Here is a 20,118-nt window from a genome sequence, read left to right as displayed (position 1 = left end):
GTTAAAAATGTCCAGCCTGACTTTTAGGTTAAATCAAAAACCCTAAATATCCTAAGTTCCTAACCCCTTTCTTCTCATTCATCTCTTTCTATCCAAACCTCTCATCTTAGTAGTGGAACACTTGCCGGCACAACTTCACACTCTTAGACAGACAAAACCAGCGAACAGTCACCGGCGCAACCAATGAACTCCGGTGGATCGGCGGTGAGTACGAGGAGGTCTTTGTCTCAAAACAAAGTACAGGGACCATCTTTGTCATAGTTACTGACCCCATAGTACGAGGGGGTGTTTGATAGATTTTTATTTGTCAAAGGAGAGGGACCCGCATATTTACATGGTTAAGTTTTTTATTTTATTTTCGCAGATTTTTATTTGATTTAAGACACTTATCATATTTTATATAAAAGAATGGTCCACATCATTTATTGTTTCATTTGAGATTCATAACTTATGCCTATATGCTAAATTTGATTTCGATTTTTTATTTAATTTATAAAATTAAATGGGATTTAATTTGCAATTAACAATTTATGTTTTTTCTTCGTTTTAACTTATGTAATAGGCATGGCAAAATCCTAAGTACAGGGCAACTATTATTTTGTTTGTGATTGAACAATTGTATGGAAAGTTTGATTTCAGTATTTTAGAGAGGTGGAGATATTTTAAGAAGCAATAGATAATTGAGTATTTTTTATAGTATATAATTATAGATAATGTTAAAAAATTAAAAAAAAATATATAAGTTTAGACAAATAGTGTAGAAGGAAGGAGAGGAGATGCTAATAAATCTAAGGTAAATTATTAGCTTTATTTGGTTAATAAATCTAAGGTAAATAAATTTAGTTATTATATCTAATTATTTAACCATTTTACTAAAATTCAATCATTTTCTTTTTTGGAATAATCATTTAATCATTTTTAATAATTATTGGATCATTTTGCATTTCTTTTTATAAACTTAATAATGCATATGCTATATATTAATAAAATACATAAATTAATTAACTGAATAATTAGTTTTATGTACTAAGTTATTAATTTAGTTTAATTAGATATGTTATTAATTGAATGAAATTATTAAGTCAAAGTAATCAACTTTAACTGAATTAAGGGACCAATTTAAAAATTCAATGACTTATATGGTGAATGGGAGCATCTTCTCCTAGCATAAAACTATATAGGAGGATGAGATATTTTGCATATGCCGCTGCAATGTTACGTAGGTAGGCGTGGACAAGAAATCTCTTGTTGAATTTAATAAAATAGGTAGGCGTGGACACCAGATTCAAGATTAATATCATACAATTGAATGGACTTAATTATTTGTCTTGGGATAGAGGAGTTACAGTTGCTTTCAGAGCAAGAGGAAAAATAGGATTTGTAAATGGAGAAACTAAAGCACCAAAAAAGGGTGATCCTAAGTGTGTTGAATGGGAGATAAATGATCAATTGATTTTATCCCGGATGCTTGGAATTATGGAACCAAAAATATATGATATTTTTGCCTATGTTGAAACGGCTAAAGACTTGTGGGATTCTATTTGTGATATATATGAACAAAATAATGCTTCAAAAATATTTAAGATACAATAAGAACTAGTTCAAGCTAAGCAGGGAGATAAATCTTTAATTGGAAAAAATGGGATGAACTTCGTAAGTATCGTCCTCCAACAACTAACCCAAAAATTTTGCAAACTAGAGAAGAGGAACATAAAGTTTTTCAGTTATTTGCTAGTTTGAAGCCTGAATACAAGTTCTTGAAAAGACAGTTACTAGTGGACCAGACTCCATCCCTAATGGATGTGTGTGCCCCTATTCAACAAGAAGAGACTAGATTACATGTCATGAATCCAGATACTAAAGGAGTAGGGGAACTTGTAGAAAACAATGCTTTCAGTGCTAAATATGATTAAGAAAACTCTACTTTGTATAGTGGAAAAGGACCCAACTCTACGAAGGGGTATGGAAATGGTAATCGTGTGTACTGTGAAAATTGCAAAAAACTTGGACACATAAAGGAAAAGTGTTGGATCCTATACCATCATCTTAGGGCCAACAAGAACAAAGACTCCAAGGATAATATCTTTACCTTTGGAGAGAATTACTCAAGTGTTACAAAAAATCATTCAAAATTTTGGTGAGCAATTGTTGATTCTACTCACGCAAGACTCTTCTACCTCCTTGGCTCAAAGTTTAGTAATATCTTTACCTTTCTTTCTCTTTCTGGCAATTCTAATTGGATAATTGATTTAGGTGCAACAAACCACATGTGTAATAACTTAACTCATATTTCTAATATCTCTCTGTTAAACAAACTATCTCTATAGCCAATGGGGATCACATTCTTGTTCAAAGAAGTGGAAAAACTCAATTACTTTCATCCAATTCTGATGTCATGCTCATTCCTTCATTCTCTTCAAATTTGTTGTCAATAAGCAAAATTACTAGAGAACTGAACTATAATGTCATATTCTCTTCTCATAATGAGACATTTCAGGATAAAGCCATAGGGAGATTGGTGAAGGACATCTCAGTCATGGTCTATATTGTTTTGATCATCAGAAATTAACTCTCAAGGCTAATAACACTCACGAAGATGTCTCTCGGGTATGGCACAAAAGATTGAGACACCCATCAAATAAAGTGCTACTTCTCTTACATCCCACTCTTATTTTGGATTCTAGTAGTTGTGAAGTTTGTCATTTGTCTAAACAACATAGATTTCCTTTTGCTTGTAGATTGCATCTTTGTGAGAAACCATTTGATTTAGTACATTTTGATTTGTGGTGACCATCACCTATTGATTGTCGAGAAGGTTTTAGATATTTTATTACTTTCTTTGATGATAAGTCTTGAACCACCTGGATTTATTTGCTGAAATCTATTGATTCTCGGCAAGGTTTTAGATATTTTATTACTTTCGTTGATGATAAGTCTTGAACCACTTAGATTTATTTGCTGAAATCTAAAAGTGAAGTGTTTAGTGTTTTCAAAGATTTTTTCCAAATGGTTCTTACTCAGTTTAATGCTTGGATTAAAGTTTTTAGAACTGGTAATGGTACTAAGTATGATAACAAACATTTTGCATCATACTTCAAAAGTGAAGGGATCATAATGAAACCTCTTGTGTAGGAACTCCTCAATAAAATGGAGTTGCTGAGTAGAAAAATAGATATCTTGAGGTTACTAGGTCACTTATGTTTCAAATGAATCTTCCAAAATACTTTTGGTCATATGCAGTTTTAGCTAGTTGCTATTTGATCAATATGTTGCCTAGTAGAGTTTTGAATGATAATTCTCCTTTAGAAGTTATCAAAGGACACAAAATTGATATCTCTCACCTTCGGGTTTTTGGGTGCATTTGTTTTGTTCACCTACAAAATGCTAGAAAACTTGATCGCCATGCTTCTAAATGTGTCTTCGTTGGACATTCTTCTACAAAAAAAATGGGTATAAATGCTATGATCCCAAAACTAAGAAATTATATATCTCCCTAAATGTCTCATTTGTTGAGAATGAATCCTATTTTCAGAAATCTTTGGGTCAAATTCAGGGGGAGAATTATGGTGAATTTGCCCATTTTCCTCTTTTTAGTGAAGATGTACATTTAAATGGCATTATAGATCAAATAGGTGAACAAATAAGTGACAATAGAGATGTTCATGACGAAAGTCATCCAATCTCTACTCAAGAAGATAGTGTTGATCCTATGGAATCCATGGTTGAACTTGAACCTGATCATACATTATAATCACATACGCCATTCAATGACCAAAATCTTCCTTGAAGGTTATCATGTGTTCATCAACCTTTCGTTAGACTTCAAGACTTTTACACTTATTATGTAGCTTCCTTCCCTATTCAAGACTATGTTTGCTATGATAATATATCTCCTTCTCACTTGGACTTTCCAACTTCCATCGAAAAACGTATTGAACCATTTAGCTTTGATGAAGCTAAGGACCATCCGATATGGAGGAAGGCCATGGATGAAGAACTTCAAGCCCTCAACAGAAATCATACATGGGATATTGTGCCATTACAAAAGGGAAATAAATTTGTAGGATGTAAATGAGTCTACAAAATCAAGTACAAGAGTGATGGTTCTCTAGAACATCATAAAGCAAGGTTGGTGGCCAAAGGGCTACACTCAAACCTATGGAGTTGACTACGAAGAAACATTTGCTCATGTTGTAAAAATGAATATTAATAGAGTGCTTATGTCAGTTGCAGTAAATTATCTCATCCTCCTACATAGTTTTATTTGAAAATGTAGTTAACCATTTTTAAAATAGTGTTTTTAAAAAATTAAAGCACCACATATCTAAAAGAAAGAAATTCTCCATTGACAACTTTCCTTTAATATTTATTATATATAATAGATTTTTTGCTGGTTTCACAGCTTCTACCTTAATATGTCACGTGTAAGTATTAGGTAGGAAAGTGACAGCCTGTTGGATGAAACAGTGTTCATCATAAATACAGTTAATCAAGAGGTTATAACTTTTGTGACCCAACTATATCATTACACGAAATCAACACAAATGAACCTATTTTATTAAATTCAACAGGTGAGTCCATAATGACGTATAGTCTGGATAAGAAAAAAAAGGATAAATAGACTACAATTCATCTCAGAAATCTCAATTAAATCCCCCAACTAATCTACTAGCAGTCTTTCTATAAATCGCATCTTACATGCGAATTTGGCATCAATCCACGGGTAGGGTTCAGCCCACCTTTAGAAATTTTAATTCCACCCTAGGGGTAGATTGAACCATAAACTCCCACCCCAAAAAAAAAAAAATCAATTTCATTTACATTCTCTTGGGTTATACCGTCTTCCTCTCTCTGTCTTTGTCTCTCTCTTTATTATTTTCTTACCGTCAAACCTTGCTTCATGTGTGGACAACAGATAGGGGTGAGCAAAAGAACTCGAAAAATTAATCAAACCAACCAGTATACATATATGTCAATATATTTTATGTATTTTAAATTAATAAATATGCATTATATATAAATATATATTTATAATATATGATATATTATTTATTATTTAAAATATATTATTTTTATTTATAATTATAACTTTTATTGTATATTTATATATTTTTTTATAATATATATTATAAAAATTAAAAAATCAAAAAACCAACAAATTGAACCGGTCAATCGGCTAATCAAATGGTTTTGGTTCGGTTTCGATTTTTGGTTTTCCAAAAACTAGTAATACCGATTCGACTACAAAAGAAGGCCCATGGTTCAGTTAACTGAACTATAAGCACCCTAAAAAAAATCCATAATGCCATGGTTAAGCATGTCCCAACAAGAATCAACCGGCAACAAGGCAAGTACCTAATTACCTACAAAGTCATATAGAAAGGTGGTAAGTAGGTAAGTGGGGAAATTATGAATATGACCCTCTTTGTTGGAGAGAAAATTTATTTATATTATACTTTGGGCCTAGGGCCACTTTAACACTCCAACTTTAAAATGCGATAATTCAATAATCAAAATTTGAAAATGTAACAATTTAGTACCTACCATTAATTAGCCCTTAAACGGCATAAAAATATACAAATATCCTTCGGATGTGATCTAATCTTCTTTACCACTGATCCGCTAAGCTGTTGGATTTCCGAATTTCACATCACTTCATGCATCTATAGCCAGGGATACACTTTCTTGCTCGACAATGGAAGACGCTCAATGATCATATCATTTTTCTGTCAAGTGTAGAGCTCAACTTAAACAAGTGGCCGTGATGAGACTCTCGATATTGAAAATCAGGAAGAACTTATCAAAATGAACACTAATTAATAGTTTGTCTGTGTTCGGGAGATTCCCACTCCATCTGTTAGGAAGACATAAATAGAGGGCATAATTGAACAAGAAGCTTTCAAAAATTAAGGAAGAATAAGGACTTATTTTTTAGGCTACTAATTTAATAATTTGATCCAAGAAATAATTTCTGTGGATACATTTGGGGCAATGGAAAAAACAGAGAAGATAACATTTATCCTTGACCCAGTTTGTTTGTGTTTTGATTGCAAGGATTACATTCGCACACAGATCTTCATCTTTTGAAGGATTTCCAAACCTCTTTTCAAAAGTCCAAGCCATTTGCACACAAATTCCTCTGGATTTCCAAATCTCTTTCCCCAAGTAGCTAGGTCGGTGGCATCACCGATGACATAATCAAAGGTCAGCAGCAACTACGTTCATGAGTCCAGGTGAACATCGTAGAGGTGAAATCAAGGTTCAAAATATTAATATACTTGATACGCCGGTAGGGGTGTATTGGGCGATATTGATACTCTTTTGTTTTTAATTTGCTTTTAATACTGGTTCAAGGGGCCGGTTCAAGGCTCCTCTAACCCCTTAACCGGTCAAAACCCCGATACACTCTTTATCGAAACATATCAGAGAGCTCCCGCATGATATATATCAGCCGCTACGGATCAATCATGTTGATACTTTCAACCTTGTTCTGGGGCTTATCATCAAACAAAGATGCCAAGTACAAAAGATTCAGAAGTCCAGGTGAATTGAGTGGCATATGGCTTTAAGATAAAGACCCCATACGATTACTCAATTTAATTGTCCAGTTAGGATGGTCAGAACTCGCCACACCTTAGATTGGACTCAAGTTGGAATACGGAGATTCACCCCATTTATTTCAGGTTTGCTGTGTTTGTCATGCTAATACAATTATTTTTGAAATCTAGAATTATAATTTGTTGGAGCAGAATTTTAACCAAACAAGGCCTAACAAACAAATTATTCAAAGTAGGCAAAATAAATGGTGTATGAATTGCACAACAACAAAGAAAAAAAAAAAAGAACCAATGATAAAATGATACATCACATTTAAATCTTTAAATGTATATTATATGTATTATTAGTAAACATAGTTTGAACGTTGTATTTTTACTAAATTGTCATAGATTGAAGTTTTAAACAAGTAATTTCAATTTATTTTATTGATTTGTGAATACTATTTAGATACCATGTCCTACCCACATAATAGATTTTCCCATAATTGTTTAATCAATTTTAGTTTAATTTACTTATACCATTCAATATTCGATTATAATCCAATTTGAATTCGAATATAAAACAAATCAAATTTGGATATACATATATCCAAATCGATTTGATACAATCTGCTGCACAATTCCTGATTGCTCATTTCTCAACACTGTTCATATGTTCCCCTAATTACTGATGCAACTATTACTATGTATTCCTTAAAAATTAGCCAAGTAGAGAGGCCCAAAGCAATCTAGATTATTCATTTGAGAGCAAATAATGGTTTCAGGAAATGTTTATGCATGCTACGCAGATTTGAATAAAACTTGCAAATTTTGTATACTTTCATCTTTCATAATGAAATCTCCAGTCTCCAATCATCATAAAGAAATGAGGAAAGTGAAAATAATATGCCAAACATATACATCTAAGCCTCACGGAAACACATCAAGGTAGCATAAACCACTCTACTCCCTGTCATTCAAATACCTGGAATCTAATTTGATTGGGTAAAGATCATTGGCAGATGTAGAAGACCCGGTCCATGGCCCATCATTCAATGTATTCCGAGTCTGGCTCTCACTGATGCTCTTATCATCTAAACTTTGGTAATACTTCATCATGTCCTTGTACCTTACTTCACTAGAGGAGATACTTGAATCTGAAACAAGCTCCTGAATAGGGGCTTGGCCTTCAAGCATGCTTACTACAGAAGACATGGCAGGCCTTAGCTCTGCAGATTCATTAGTGCATAAGAGAGCTACATTAATCATTGCCATAACCTGATCCTTGTTGAATTCTGATCCCAACCTTGGGTCCACGAGATCTATCAAACATCCTTTCGCTTTAAGAATAAGGGCCTATCATAGAAGAAGAAAGTTGGTAACATATCTGTTTATCCGGAATAAGCATAGAAGAAATAAAGAAATAAGCCCCTTTTTTACTGATTGTAATGTCAAGTTACCCAATCAAGAAGATAAATGCGTTCCTCCTTTGGCCTGAAACTAGTGTTGCTCTTCCCACTGACAATTTCCAAAGCAACAATTCCGAAACTGTAAACATCTGCTTTATCTGTCAAATAACCCCTCATTGCATACTCTGGTGCCATATATCCACTGAAAAGTCAAGATTATAACATATTATATTCTACATATATGACACTGCAGTAACCTATGAAAAATTTAGTAATATTGCTTCTAGTATAGTATTGGTTCTCATAACAAAGCCAACATGTCTTTGTTAAAAGATATTTACATGCACCTTAAATCATTAATTAGACAAATTTAGTTGCCGCTAGACAAGGATAGTCAGAATTTGGAAAAAGTCAGGAATCTCTCATAGTGGATTAAATCCTTTTCCACCAAGATTTTAATTAGAAGTTAAACATATCATTTATGACTTCTAAATAGAATGTGGAGCATTGTAACTCACTAAGTCCCAGCAATTCGAGTGCTTATGTGGGTGTTCTGGTTCAGGGTAAATTTGTAGTCTGATTCACTTTTGTCAATATTTAGCAACATTATATTTATGCATTGACAATGCATTGTTACGGTAATGCCTACATTGCCAAACACAGGCAAAAGTGAACAATGCAAATGTAGTCTCGCCATCTTAACCATATGTTAGAGCTCTTATCCCAACCGTTGCCATTCACATTAATAAGAATTTATTAATGCAGCTTGCACTGATCAAATTCTAGGCAATCTTTGCAACTCTAAAATCATAAACTTCTACTGAAGCTGCGTTTGAAAACAATGCAAATGTAGTGTAAATCCTAATAAATTTGCACTCTGATTCATTTTTGCCTGTATTTGGCAACATTATATTTATACATTGACAAAAAACTACATTACCAAACGGAAAGTCTACTTTTGCCTGTGTTTAAAAACAATGCAGATATAATGTAAATCCAGCAATAGAGGAAAAGCCACAGCAGAGGAGTTCTGAATTCTCTCTAGTTTAATCAATTAATCTGTCGTTTGCTTCTAACTATTCCCCTCCGGGGCTTCAAACTTCTATATTTCTGAGATTCCAATAGAACAAATGCATTGATCTTTCTTTTCTCCCATGATTTGTAAGTGGTGATCAAACGGATCAACGAAACAACATCAATGGCTCTCTCGAAGTGGTAATGCCTTATTTTTTTTCTTATTCATTTGTTAATCATTCACTTCTCATTCAATGATCAACGAACCAAAATAATCAAAGGGCAGAGATGAACTCAAGGGTTAGAGTTGGGTGTTGTCATTTCTTGCATTGGAAATGATGATCACATGAGCTCCCACTCCAACGCCATTCACTGCTGCGATGAAATATTCAATTACCAGAGCCGCCCCTTCACGTCCTCTGTATATCTGGTTTCTGTAGATTCATTTCCTTCGTTTTAGTGTAGTTTTTTGTTTTTTTCCTATAATTTCTGCTTTTTTCATTTTTATATTTTTCTATAAATTTTGTTATTTTGTGTATTTTGTGATTTCTGTTTTTTTGGAATTTCTGTAATTTATGTGTTTTAATATTATATATAATTTTTACAATTTTTTTCGCAAATTCTATTATTTTTCTATAATTTTTAATATTTTCATATAATTTCTGTTATTTTTTTCTTTTTCTTTTCTATAATATCTTTATTTTTCTTCAATTTATGCTACACTTTTTTTTATAATTTATATGTATCATTTAATGAATTATATATATTAACCGGTCGGGAAGGCTGGGTTAAGTTAAAACTTGTTTGAATTGAACCCAACCCATTTAATTTAATCTTAATGGGTCATTAATGAGTTGAGGGGTTAGATGGTTTGGATTGAAACTCAACTCAATCCGCCAATTACCACCTCTCTGACTATATAATCTATATTTTGAAACATACCTAGGGACTTTTTTGCATTTAAAACACAGAAATACAGAATAAGCATTTATTCAATAAATACTTAAATATAAGCTTGGCTTTCAAATAAGCACTTGTTGTCAAGAATAAGCACTTATATAAGCTTAATTATCAAACACAAATAGTGCTTATTTTAAGTGTGGTCCCAACCGAAAATCAGTGCTTATTTAAATAAGCACTTATTTTTAAACACTCCCATTATTTCATACTTAGCGTAAGCCTTGTTCCAACTATTTGGGTTTTTATTTTTGTTCAGCTTAAAAAATTTGGGATATGAGAGCATTTACGTGACAACCGAGTTCTTTGGATAGTCTCACGTTCCCCTACGGGATGCTTATTGGTGAGAGAGATCATGCTTCCTTCCGATGTTCTCACTTGTTGGATCACCCACTGAACTTGATGTGTGGTGTACCAGTCCATTGATGCGGCCTAAAGAGGTAAACTAAGCCTGGCATATGACAACATCCACGTGGAAATTTCAACCGATTGAGATATGACACTATCACCAATCCCCCGGTTATGAAGTTGAGGAGAGGGGAGTTCAGTCGAGATGAAGTGGAAGAGCTCTTGTCATGCTTAGATAAGGAACTTATTATCTTCATTGGATCAGTTGAGGTGTGGTCAGGCTAGGTTAGGGAACCATGGCCATGTTGTTTTGGCTTCGCAAGCATGTGCGCGGGGATGGATCTAGACTATCTGATAGCTTCAATCTTGATTATTGGTTTGCTCAATATAAGGAGGAGAGTGAACCATTTAACTTCATTATTTGAGTGAGAGCGCCCTCTAGAGTTGGTCTTCGACTAGTCTTTATCCTTGTTAGGTGTTTCCATGCTTCTTCATTTTTGTAAAATATCCTCGTCCTCGTCTTCTTCATTTATTTTCTCTTCTTTTAATTTGGGTAGCTCTAGCTCGGGGGGTGAGCATGAGTAAAGATCTTAATGTAAGGCTACTAAGGTAGTTGTCCTTGAGACTAATGACAATGTGGCTGTGGTTCAAGAGGAGTTAGGGAGTGAGTTCACTCTATCCGAGGTTGAGGAGGAGGTTGAGGGGGTTAAGGTCGAGGAAACCGAGATGGTCAAAGTGGAAATCTTGGATGAGGACCCAAAGTTCCCTCGAGGTTCTGGGAGTGATTCACCATGGCTTCCTATAAGCTGGTGGTGAAGAACATGTTGAGGATAAGGGAAACATATAGCATATCTTTCTTGTTGAGTATGAACTAAGGTGCCCTGAAATAGATGAGGGGCGGATTCACCTTGGCCCGATGAGCTTTGTGTGTATGAAAAGAGTCCCCAGTTGGTACCAAACTGGGTGTTTCCATGCTTCTTCATTTTTGTAAAATATCCTCGTCCTCATCTTCTTCATTTATTAATTAATTAAATGGTTTCAATTATTAATTTTGACAAAATTAAAAAGTTGAGAACTGATATAATGGATTCAGTTTTTTCAGGTACAACCAACCCATTGACATCCCAATTTAAGATGAAGAGGCATCAATCATGTTGATTTTCTAATTTAGATGATCATGTTTACATGCTTAAATTGGTTTGCAATAATTAGAACTATAACGTCACTGTGATGTTTCTTCTTCATCATTTTGTTGATGTGGTAATAAAATTTGTTTATGCATGCTTTTTATTGGAGTAATATGCCATTTTCATTTTTATCCTACTGATTAAATTTGCTCAAATAGATGTTAGGGTTGAAACCATCATTTTTCACTTTTGTCTAACACAATGTTGATTAAGTAAATTAATTAAAAACTATAATGGGTGTTTAGTATAACACAAATTTAAGGTAAGTTTTAATTTAGGGGTATTTTAATAAAAGTACTAATTTTAATACAAATTTAATGAGATAAAAAATTGAAAGAGCTATGACTATATTTGGTTTAAAGGAAAAAGTAGGGGAAGGAAGGGAAAGATAAGAGTAGCAATACAAGGTCTGTAAGGATTTTTCTATCTTTCTCTACTTTTTCTTACATTTTCCTTCAGACCAAACATAAGTTAAAAAGAGAAGGGCAAACTAAATAAAAGGAAACGGTGGCCATCTAGTTATTAATGCGTTGTATTAAAATGCCAAAAGTAATTAAAAATGATTTAATCACCTGACCAAGTAAAGCCATTTCACTCATTGGGATAAGGCTTAGATCATGATAAGATAGTGAGTGATCGATTGCACGTCATTGGGATAAGGCTTAGTACTTGATGTATTAATTTCAATCGATCTCTGTTTCCTAACGGACATGGTATGCAAGTAAATGCTGAACCAACCATTTTACAACTAATGGGCATGGTATCGACATGAAAAAAAGCAAATAAAAAAACTTCATGTCTATAATACCGACATGAACCAACCACCAAAGGACTAATTTCCAATCAAAACCAAACATGTTATAAGAAAAGTCTATTTCGATTTTAATTCTGAAGGATTTCAATTCCATTTTCATTTGTGAATTAAATGGATCCTTAATTTATACATCAGGTAACGTGCATTCTGAATTAATTGTTGTCATCATCTAAGTCTTGTCCCAATTAAAAGGGGTTGGTTACATGAATCCTATTTTGTCATGTCCATTCTTACATTTAAGTCTCAACTTTAGAAGGAGTGCAAATACAAATATATAGAATGCAAAACTTTATATTTTTTCATATCGTTTTATATGTATTTATATTGTACACATCTACATTTGTACTCTTTCCAAATAGAGTCTAATATTTTATTATTATTTTCGTCTAAAACTTTTTGGTCTACCCTTAGCTCTGCTAGCCCCTTCACACAAATATATAGAGTGCTAAAAATCCAAAATGAACATAGCACAAGCACTAATTTATTTTGGGGTAAACAAGAAAGGTACACATGGAAGTAACAAGGAGATAAGGATCTTATTTTGGGGTAAACTGCTAGTAGATGCACTTCACACAAAGTTGGTCATTCAGTGACTTATTAGGGTACTAATACAATGCCATTTGTAACTTATTTCTCGGCCTCCAGAGCAAGAGCATCATATCCTTCCATGTTCTTAGCTATAAATTCCATGTAATCAGTTGGCTCAGGGACGCAAACTGGGGTGTATTATATAAGCTAGTGACTTAGCAACGTGTTCCTGCTATGTCCACTTTACATTCAAGTTCTGCCCAACCACTTCCAAGATGAGCATTCAATAACCTTTCTATTCATTGTTATTATTGTGAAACATCATGTATTAATTTCAATTCATCTCTACCAATTCGCCGCCTAACGGGAGAGCAACCATCTTCCAACTAGTAGGAGTCTCTATGTCTTCATGGAGACTCCATCTCTACCAATGAACAGGCTAATAGGCGATCATCAGTCCTACGCAAGAAAGAAGTATGTGTTATCAACTTAAACGGTTGTATCATCCTTGGCCTATTAAGCTTTACATTAAAGAACCAAAAGGTGATGGAGATTCATCTTCATTGCTACAAATAGGACTGTTTTCACCATAACTTGTGAATTTTGCAAAATGGTAGAAACCTGCTCAACTCATTCTCCGCCATAGAGAGATCCCGCTTCACCAGCCACATCAAAGAAGATAAAGAAAAAAAAAAAAAAACAAAACAAAGAAGTAGAGAAAAGACAAAAAAAAAAAAACAAAAAACAAAAAACAAAAGAGGAGATGAGATAAAGGGAGAGGGAGAGGTAGAATACTAGAAATTAACCTTGCAGACAGGCGCGAGAGAATAACTCAACCAAACAGGTGAGGAGTCCGGATCTCCTGCCCACACAAACTCTGCCCATGTTTATCGCACCCACACATAGAGAACATCTCATCCTCTACATAGTATTATGCAGGAGGAGATGTTCCCAATTCACAGGGATAGTATATTGTGGGTAGGCGTGGACAAAGTTCTCATAGGCAGGAGATCTGGAGTCACGGGTGAGAGGTACACAGGCAAGAGTACAACAACTCCTTTGGTCCTTTTAGGGTTCTCTAACGTATAATTGTAGAATTTCAATGAATTTTATTTTATTTATTTATTTATTTTTCTCCAAGGGGCTATACAACAGGGTAATCCATCTCCCAGATAAACCCCTCAACCTAAAGGGGTTCTATCCCACAAATTAATTTCCACTACAACCAGCAGAAGGCTTTATCAATCAATCAATCACTTGGTTGATAAAAGAACAAAAATAAAAATGTGTCGTAATTTTTATTATTATGAATAAAATTAAGTCTTTTAAAAATAAATATTCTCCAAAACCCAGGTGGAGAAATGATTAACAAAATACAATAGTGTAAACAAAACCCACTCCTGTTTTTCCATTTATCACATAGGTGGCATTTGATAAATTTGAAATATGAAGTCTGAAATCTGAAAAGTTAGAAAGATATTAAAAGTGTCTAAAATCTGAAAAGAGGCATAGATGCTTTTCTACTTTTTAGAGCATCTAAACAGATAATGTTGTTTTTGTTGGATCAATTCTACAACATCTGAAATTGCTTTGTTTTAATATTTTACCCCTGGAACAAACTATTCTGTAATTGTGAATGCAGTTAGCACCATTTCATATAAAATAACTTATCAAATTCAAAATAATATCAAAATTATACAAAAAGTTAATAAAAATAATTATTCACTAATAAAAATATTAAAATGTAATAAAAATAAAATTAATCAATAAGAGTTAATAAAATTAATTTTTAATAAATAAATAATTATTTAATTATTAATAATGTTGAAATAACACAAATAAAAATAATAAATTACATAATAATTTATAATAATTACTAAATATAATTTATAATTATAAATAATACAATAAAAGTTAATAAAAATAGTTAATCACTAATAAAAAATAATTAATGTTTAATAAAAATATTAAGATAATTAATAATTAGTAAAAATAATTTATAGTTAATAATTATTTTTATTATTAATACTTAGCCGCCTTGCAGCGGCGGTGGTCGGAGAGACAAGTGTGTGTGTGTGTGTGAGAGAGAGAGAGAAGGGTAGCGTGTGTCATTTCTAAAAGATTGGAAGGGTAAATTTGATAATGCATCTGCTCTTTCACACGTCTAAGCACGTTTAGAGCCGGTCCACACGCTATGGTTTTTAGATCTATAAGCCCAATTCAGATCGATTTGAGGAGACACTAAACGGATCTGCGGTCTGAAAAGCAATATTTTATGTATATATTTATATATATATATATATTATATGTATTATAATTATATAATAATATATAGTATATACTATAGAAACCGGATTCAGTCAGTGCAATGCCCATTCAAACAACCATCATAGCCTTGCATTGGTAATATCTCCCCATGAAGTAAAGCATTGAGGTATGGAGATATTCCCAATGCAAGGCTGTAACACTGTTCGAACAGTGTTTGAATGGGCCTTGCACTGACTGAAGCCAATCTCTATAATATATTAATAAAAGAAACAATTTTTTTCAATTTTATTATACTAATTTATTTAATTATTGTATATATAGGCAATTGAATATATCAAAATTCATATAAAACTAAAATTTTAAGTTTTTTTTTTCATTTTTTAAATAAAAAGGCAAAAATAGCTTTGGCCGGTCCATGGCCCGACTTGGAACAAGGTTTGACCCATGGGCCAGCTTGGCCTGTAGCATTGCACGACACGACACAGGCCTGGGCCATGGACCATGGGCTGTATCGGGCTGACCCCTAAAATTTTCATTGGGGAGGGCGGCACAGCCCATGACGGCCCATAGGCCAACACGACACGGCCCGCACTTTGCACAGCCTGCCCGCAGCCCATGCTGTACCAGCCCATCACGGCCCACTTTACACCTCTAGGTGACATGTTTCTGAAAACTCGTAGCAGAGGCAACAATACGCAAGATAGAAAAATATGGGGGTAGAGGAAGAAAGGCTTTAGTGTAAAAGCTTATTTATGATTTTGGTGTTTTGGGTTGTTGTTTTGTTTTCAGTCTGAATAGGAGATTGGGCTGACCTAGGCCTTTTTGGGTCTAGTTTTATTTTCTGGATCTGATTTATTGTTTCTAGGCTTTCTATGTGGAGTGGTTTTTTGTGTGTTGTGGTCTTGGTTTTATGGGCTTGAGATGACGTCTTGCTCACTTGGCATGGGCTCTTCTTGGTTTGTTCTATTGTATATTCTCCTTATCTTCTCTTCTATTTTTTTTTTTTGAATGTATATACCTTCCACCAGGCAATGAAATAGGAGAGACAAACAACAAAATCCCTAAGTCGTTGTACATAGATGGTTTATCCTAAAAGTACCCTTATCACTTCATATTACTTCATATTTAAGTAAATCCTCCCCCTCCCACCCCATTAGACTTTGTGATTGGAGAAGAAATTGAATGCTTGTATTTGGGACTCAACATTTCATGTAGGTGTCATTTTCTGAGCTCCATACTTGTTAGATAATGATAGACTAAGTATAAATAACAAACACCCTAAGTTAGATAAGGGCTGTCAACAAGTAGGGTTTGATTTGGGACAGACTATACCAGCAGTCCCAAACTGACTATTAATTAGGGCAAAATCATAAATCCAGAAGTTTCCCGATTATTAATCAGGATAATCAGGTTTGACCCGATTAGTCCCAATTATACTTACATCTACAATTTTTTAATTATTTTAGTAACAACTTAAACCTTCATTTATTTAATAATATAACTTTAATAAAAATGTCAATAAATAGTGAATTGTTTATTTGTCAAAAAATCAACAAGTGCTTTTATTCAAGATTTTCTTATACATTGTCTACCAAATTTACTCTTTTAGAGATAAAATGTAATGAAAATTACAAGAAAATTAGGAAAGATTTATGTATTTTTAACTCAATAATTGGTTTGAGCCTTGATCAGTTTGGAACACGCAAGAAGTAGAACCATTGCCTGCGGGACGGTCCGGATGGATATGAGGAATTGCGGGATGGGAATGGGAAGTGGCTCCCCGTCCCTGCCTTCCCATTGCCATTCCTTTCCCTCTCTTGGGAATGAAATACCATTCTAATTGATTTTAATTCCGATTGTAATTCCCATTGCTATAAGAAAGACTATTCCGATTCTAATTCTGAAGGATTTCAATTCCAATTCCAATTGTAAACCAAATAGATCTTTAATTTATACATGAGGTGATGTGCATTCAGTACTAGTTGTTATCATCATCTAAGTCTTGTCCCAATTAAAGGGGGTTGGTTACATGAATCCTGTTTTGTCATGCCCATTCTGTATAATTAAGTCTCAATTTGAAAGGAGTACAAATACAAATATATAGAGTGCAAAACCTTGTATTTTTTTTATTGTTTTGTATGCATTTATACTGTACATATCTGCATTTGTACTCTTTCTAAATAGATCCTAATATTTTATTATTATTTCCATCTAAATCCTTTTGGTCTGCCCTTAGCTCTTCTTGCCCCTTCAACTTATAATCACCTTTTCCTATGGTGTAATTAATATCAATGTATTAAAAATATTCAACTTAGAAATGGGTATATGTGTGTGGTAGATTAGAGGCTCAATTGCATTAAAGGAGTTAATTAATTATTAATGTCATAAATTACATAGTAAAATATAAAAGTAGATAAAGTTACAAAATAATATAAAAATTTTAGACAATTTGCAGAAGTGTTATTAAGCATATCTCTAATATCATTTACTTCACAATATACAATATCAAAAGAGAAGAAAAACAGATGTAAAGTGGTGACATTAATGACAGAAGTGACTAAAAATATGAAAAGAGAAAAGAGGGCAAATATCTAACTCTTGACCCACTAATGAGGTCAAATGATTCAGAAGTTCTACCAGTTAGGCCACCTGGTAATTGACTCACAAAACAATTTGGAGATGGATCCATGGACTGAAAACACTGGTCCTGAATCTAGTTTTAGATGCCAACGGTGGGATGGCTCAATTGGTATGTTAGCAGGTTTATTCAAGCAGAGATGTGGATTCAATTGCCACGACCACGACTTTGGGGAGGGGTTATTAGCATGGTGCTGCGCAACTGAAGGTGTATCACCAAATACCAAAAATAAACTAGTTTTGAACATCCAAAGATAGTTTATGATCCACCCCAATCAAATACTTGATTCAGATAAGATTTGAACATCAATGTATGGTGATATTACTCTAGACAATTAACATACATTTGTCATTTCTAGTTCATTTTATTAATAAAACATAATATTTACATAACTTTTTAAAATATAATATCCAAATCCCTTATGAGTTTCTCTTGCATCCAATGTATACAATTTCTTTGAATCCGAATATAAAGAAATAAGATGGAATTTGCTTCGCCTATCACGATGGAGCATGGTAAACTCACACAATAACAAACAATGCTAGGTAAATTACAAGTGTTGGGAACTTGGGATTGTCTTATTTTTCAACATTAGATTAGGCTCTAATCTAATGGCGGATGTAGTTCCCTCTGTAGGTTAAAGTGGGTTTTACATATAGAAAATGTTTCTTTTGAATGTAGGATTTAAAGAGAAGAGAAATTTCTCTATTTTTGTTGGAGAGAAAAGAAAAAGAGTAAGTACATAAATGTTTGTGGTATTTGTGAATAAGTGGATGTAGTGTTTATCAAGACCAATAGAAGTTTGTGGTATTTCGCACGAATAGAACATATCCAAAGTGGTTGAAAAATAATCCAAGGTGGGAATTGTTAGAAGTTCTGTCTAATTTTTCAACCATTGGATTTAGTTATAATTTAACAATAGGTATAATCTCTCCTTTAGCTAGCTAGGTAGGTTAAGGTGGATTTTACATAAGAACAAGTTTCTTTTGTATATAGGATTTAAAGAGAGAAAAAATGTAAGTACCTTTTTCGCTAAAGAGAAAAAAAAAAATTGAATGTATGAGAGAAGAAGGGTACTCCTAGGCTATGTTTGGTTTGAAGGAAAAGGTAGGGAAAAGAAGGGAAAGGTAAGGAATCTATACAAGCCAGTGTTAGTGTAAGAATAGTTTTCTCTTGTTTTATTATTTAAGCTAAGAAAGAAAAGGGAAAACAAGTGCACAAGGGTTCAGTGTAGATTTGAGTAACTAGTCACAAGGTATCCTGTACTATTTCTCATTTGTTAATAGTTATGAACAACGGTTTTCGTCTATCCTATAGACGTTGAAAATATGACCGAACCATGTAAATACTTTGTATTCTTGGTGATACTTGTTTTTATTTATCTTTACTTCAATTTTGTATATTTTGTTACTCTTTTATTATCTTGATTGGCATTGTTTCAAATATCTTTTGGTTTTATCTTGTGAATGTTTGTTGTGATCACAACAACAATAGATTTTTTGCATATACCTTTTTCAAAAGCTCTAAGCATTCAGTAGGGTAGGTCACAAAAACTTGTGATGTATTTACTAGCATATAGGGGTTATGTCATACTACAAGTTGTCAAGTGCATAAAACATGACTCTCTATAATTTATTTAACATTTCAGAAAATTATTTTGAAGGGGCTTCTAATAAATTCTTTTACATCATATTGCATTTAGAAGAAGTTAATAATAATGGCTTCTAATTTCATGTGTTTTGAGAAAGCCCTTTATAAAGAAAAGGGTAAAAGTATTAAACCTCCCCACAGATTTCTCATTAAATAAATACTAGAACCTCTCCTCTCTTTCTTGAAAGGACATAAACCTTCCTTCAAAGAAAAACACACCGTTATATCTAACTTAATCAATAAAAAGACTCTTCTACCCTAAATATTCTTTTAATTTTCCAAACATATTATAAGGTTTGATCTGAGACTCAAAAATTTTATACAATTAAATAATAAGAACAATTTCGTCTCACCATTCACCTTTGGTTTGTTCACAAAGCCTTTCCCCCTTGATTTTGAACATTGAATCTCTACATTAGCAAAAAGGGAGAAGCAAAGATAATCATGGTTAACATGAAGCGCAAAAATAAAGTGTGAAAAACAAAACAAAATAAACCTTCCTTAAAAGAAAAACACACTGTTATATCTAACTTTGAACCATGCATCTAACAAATTTTAAAAGTGAGAGCTCAATTCTTTATCAACATCCAAATCAAACATAGCACACTCATTTATTATGGGGTAAATAAGAAATGGTACAGAGGGAAGAAGCAAAGGTGATACATGACAAAGACCTTAAACTAGTAGATGCACTCCATACATGTATGGTTAACTATAAGTCATCCAATGCTTTATTAAATTACTAATACAACACCATCTACAACTAATT

At 33.2% G+C, this 20,118-nt stretch overlaps 1 protein-coding gene and 1 long non-coding RNA gene across 2 annotated transcripts; both read right to left on the bottom strand.

The window, feature by feature from the left end:
* Nucleotides 1-7,346: 7,346 nt before the first annotated feature.
* LOC148852174 (putative leucine-rich repeat receptor-like serine/threonine-protein kinase At3g14840) lies at nucleotides 7,347-8,494 on the bottom strand. Its single transcript, XM_088946452.1, has 3 exons — nucleotides 8,464-8,494; nucleotides 7,997-8,147; nucleotides 7,347-7,892 (listed from the first exon to the last, which is right to left on the bottom strand). The coding sequence occupies exons 2-3, from the start codon at nucleotides 8,138-8,140 to the stop codon at nucleotides 7,500-7,502; spliced, it is 537 nt and encodes a 178-aa protein (XP_088802578.1). The 5' UTR covers nucleotides 8,141-8,147; nucleotides 8,464-8,494; the 3' UTR covers nucleotides 7,347-7,499.
* A 4,236-nt stretch (nucleotides 8,495-12,730) lies between these two features.
* LOC148852173 (uncharacterized) lies at nucleotides 12,731-20,117 on the bottom strand. Its single transcript, XR_016098954.1, has 2 exons — nucleotides 19,703-20,117; nucleotides 12,731-13,252 (listed from the first exon to the last, which is right to left on the bottom strand). It is a non-coding gene; the product is annotated as an uncharacterized LOC148852173 (long non-coding RNA).
* Nucleotide 20,118: the final 1 nt, after the last annotated feature.

The sequence above is a fragment of the Nelumbo lutea genome, chromosome 5, assembly GCF_056320005.1.
Source record: "Nelumbo lutea isolate HS-2025 chromosome 5, American lotus-T2T, whole genome shotgun sequence".
NCBI classification, from domain to species: Eukaryota; Viridiplantae; Streptophyta; class Magnoliopsida; order Proteales; family Nelumbonaceae; genus Nelumbo; species Nelumbo lutea.
Note: the sequence above shows the minus strand (reverse complement) of the source record. Positions and strands in the feature narration are given on the sequence as shown.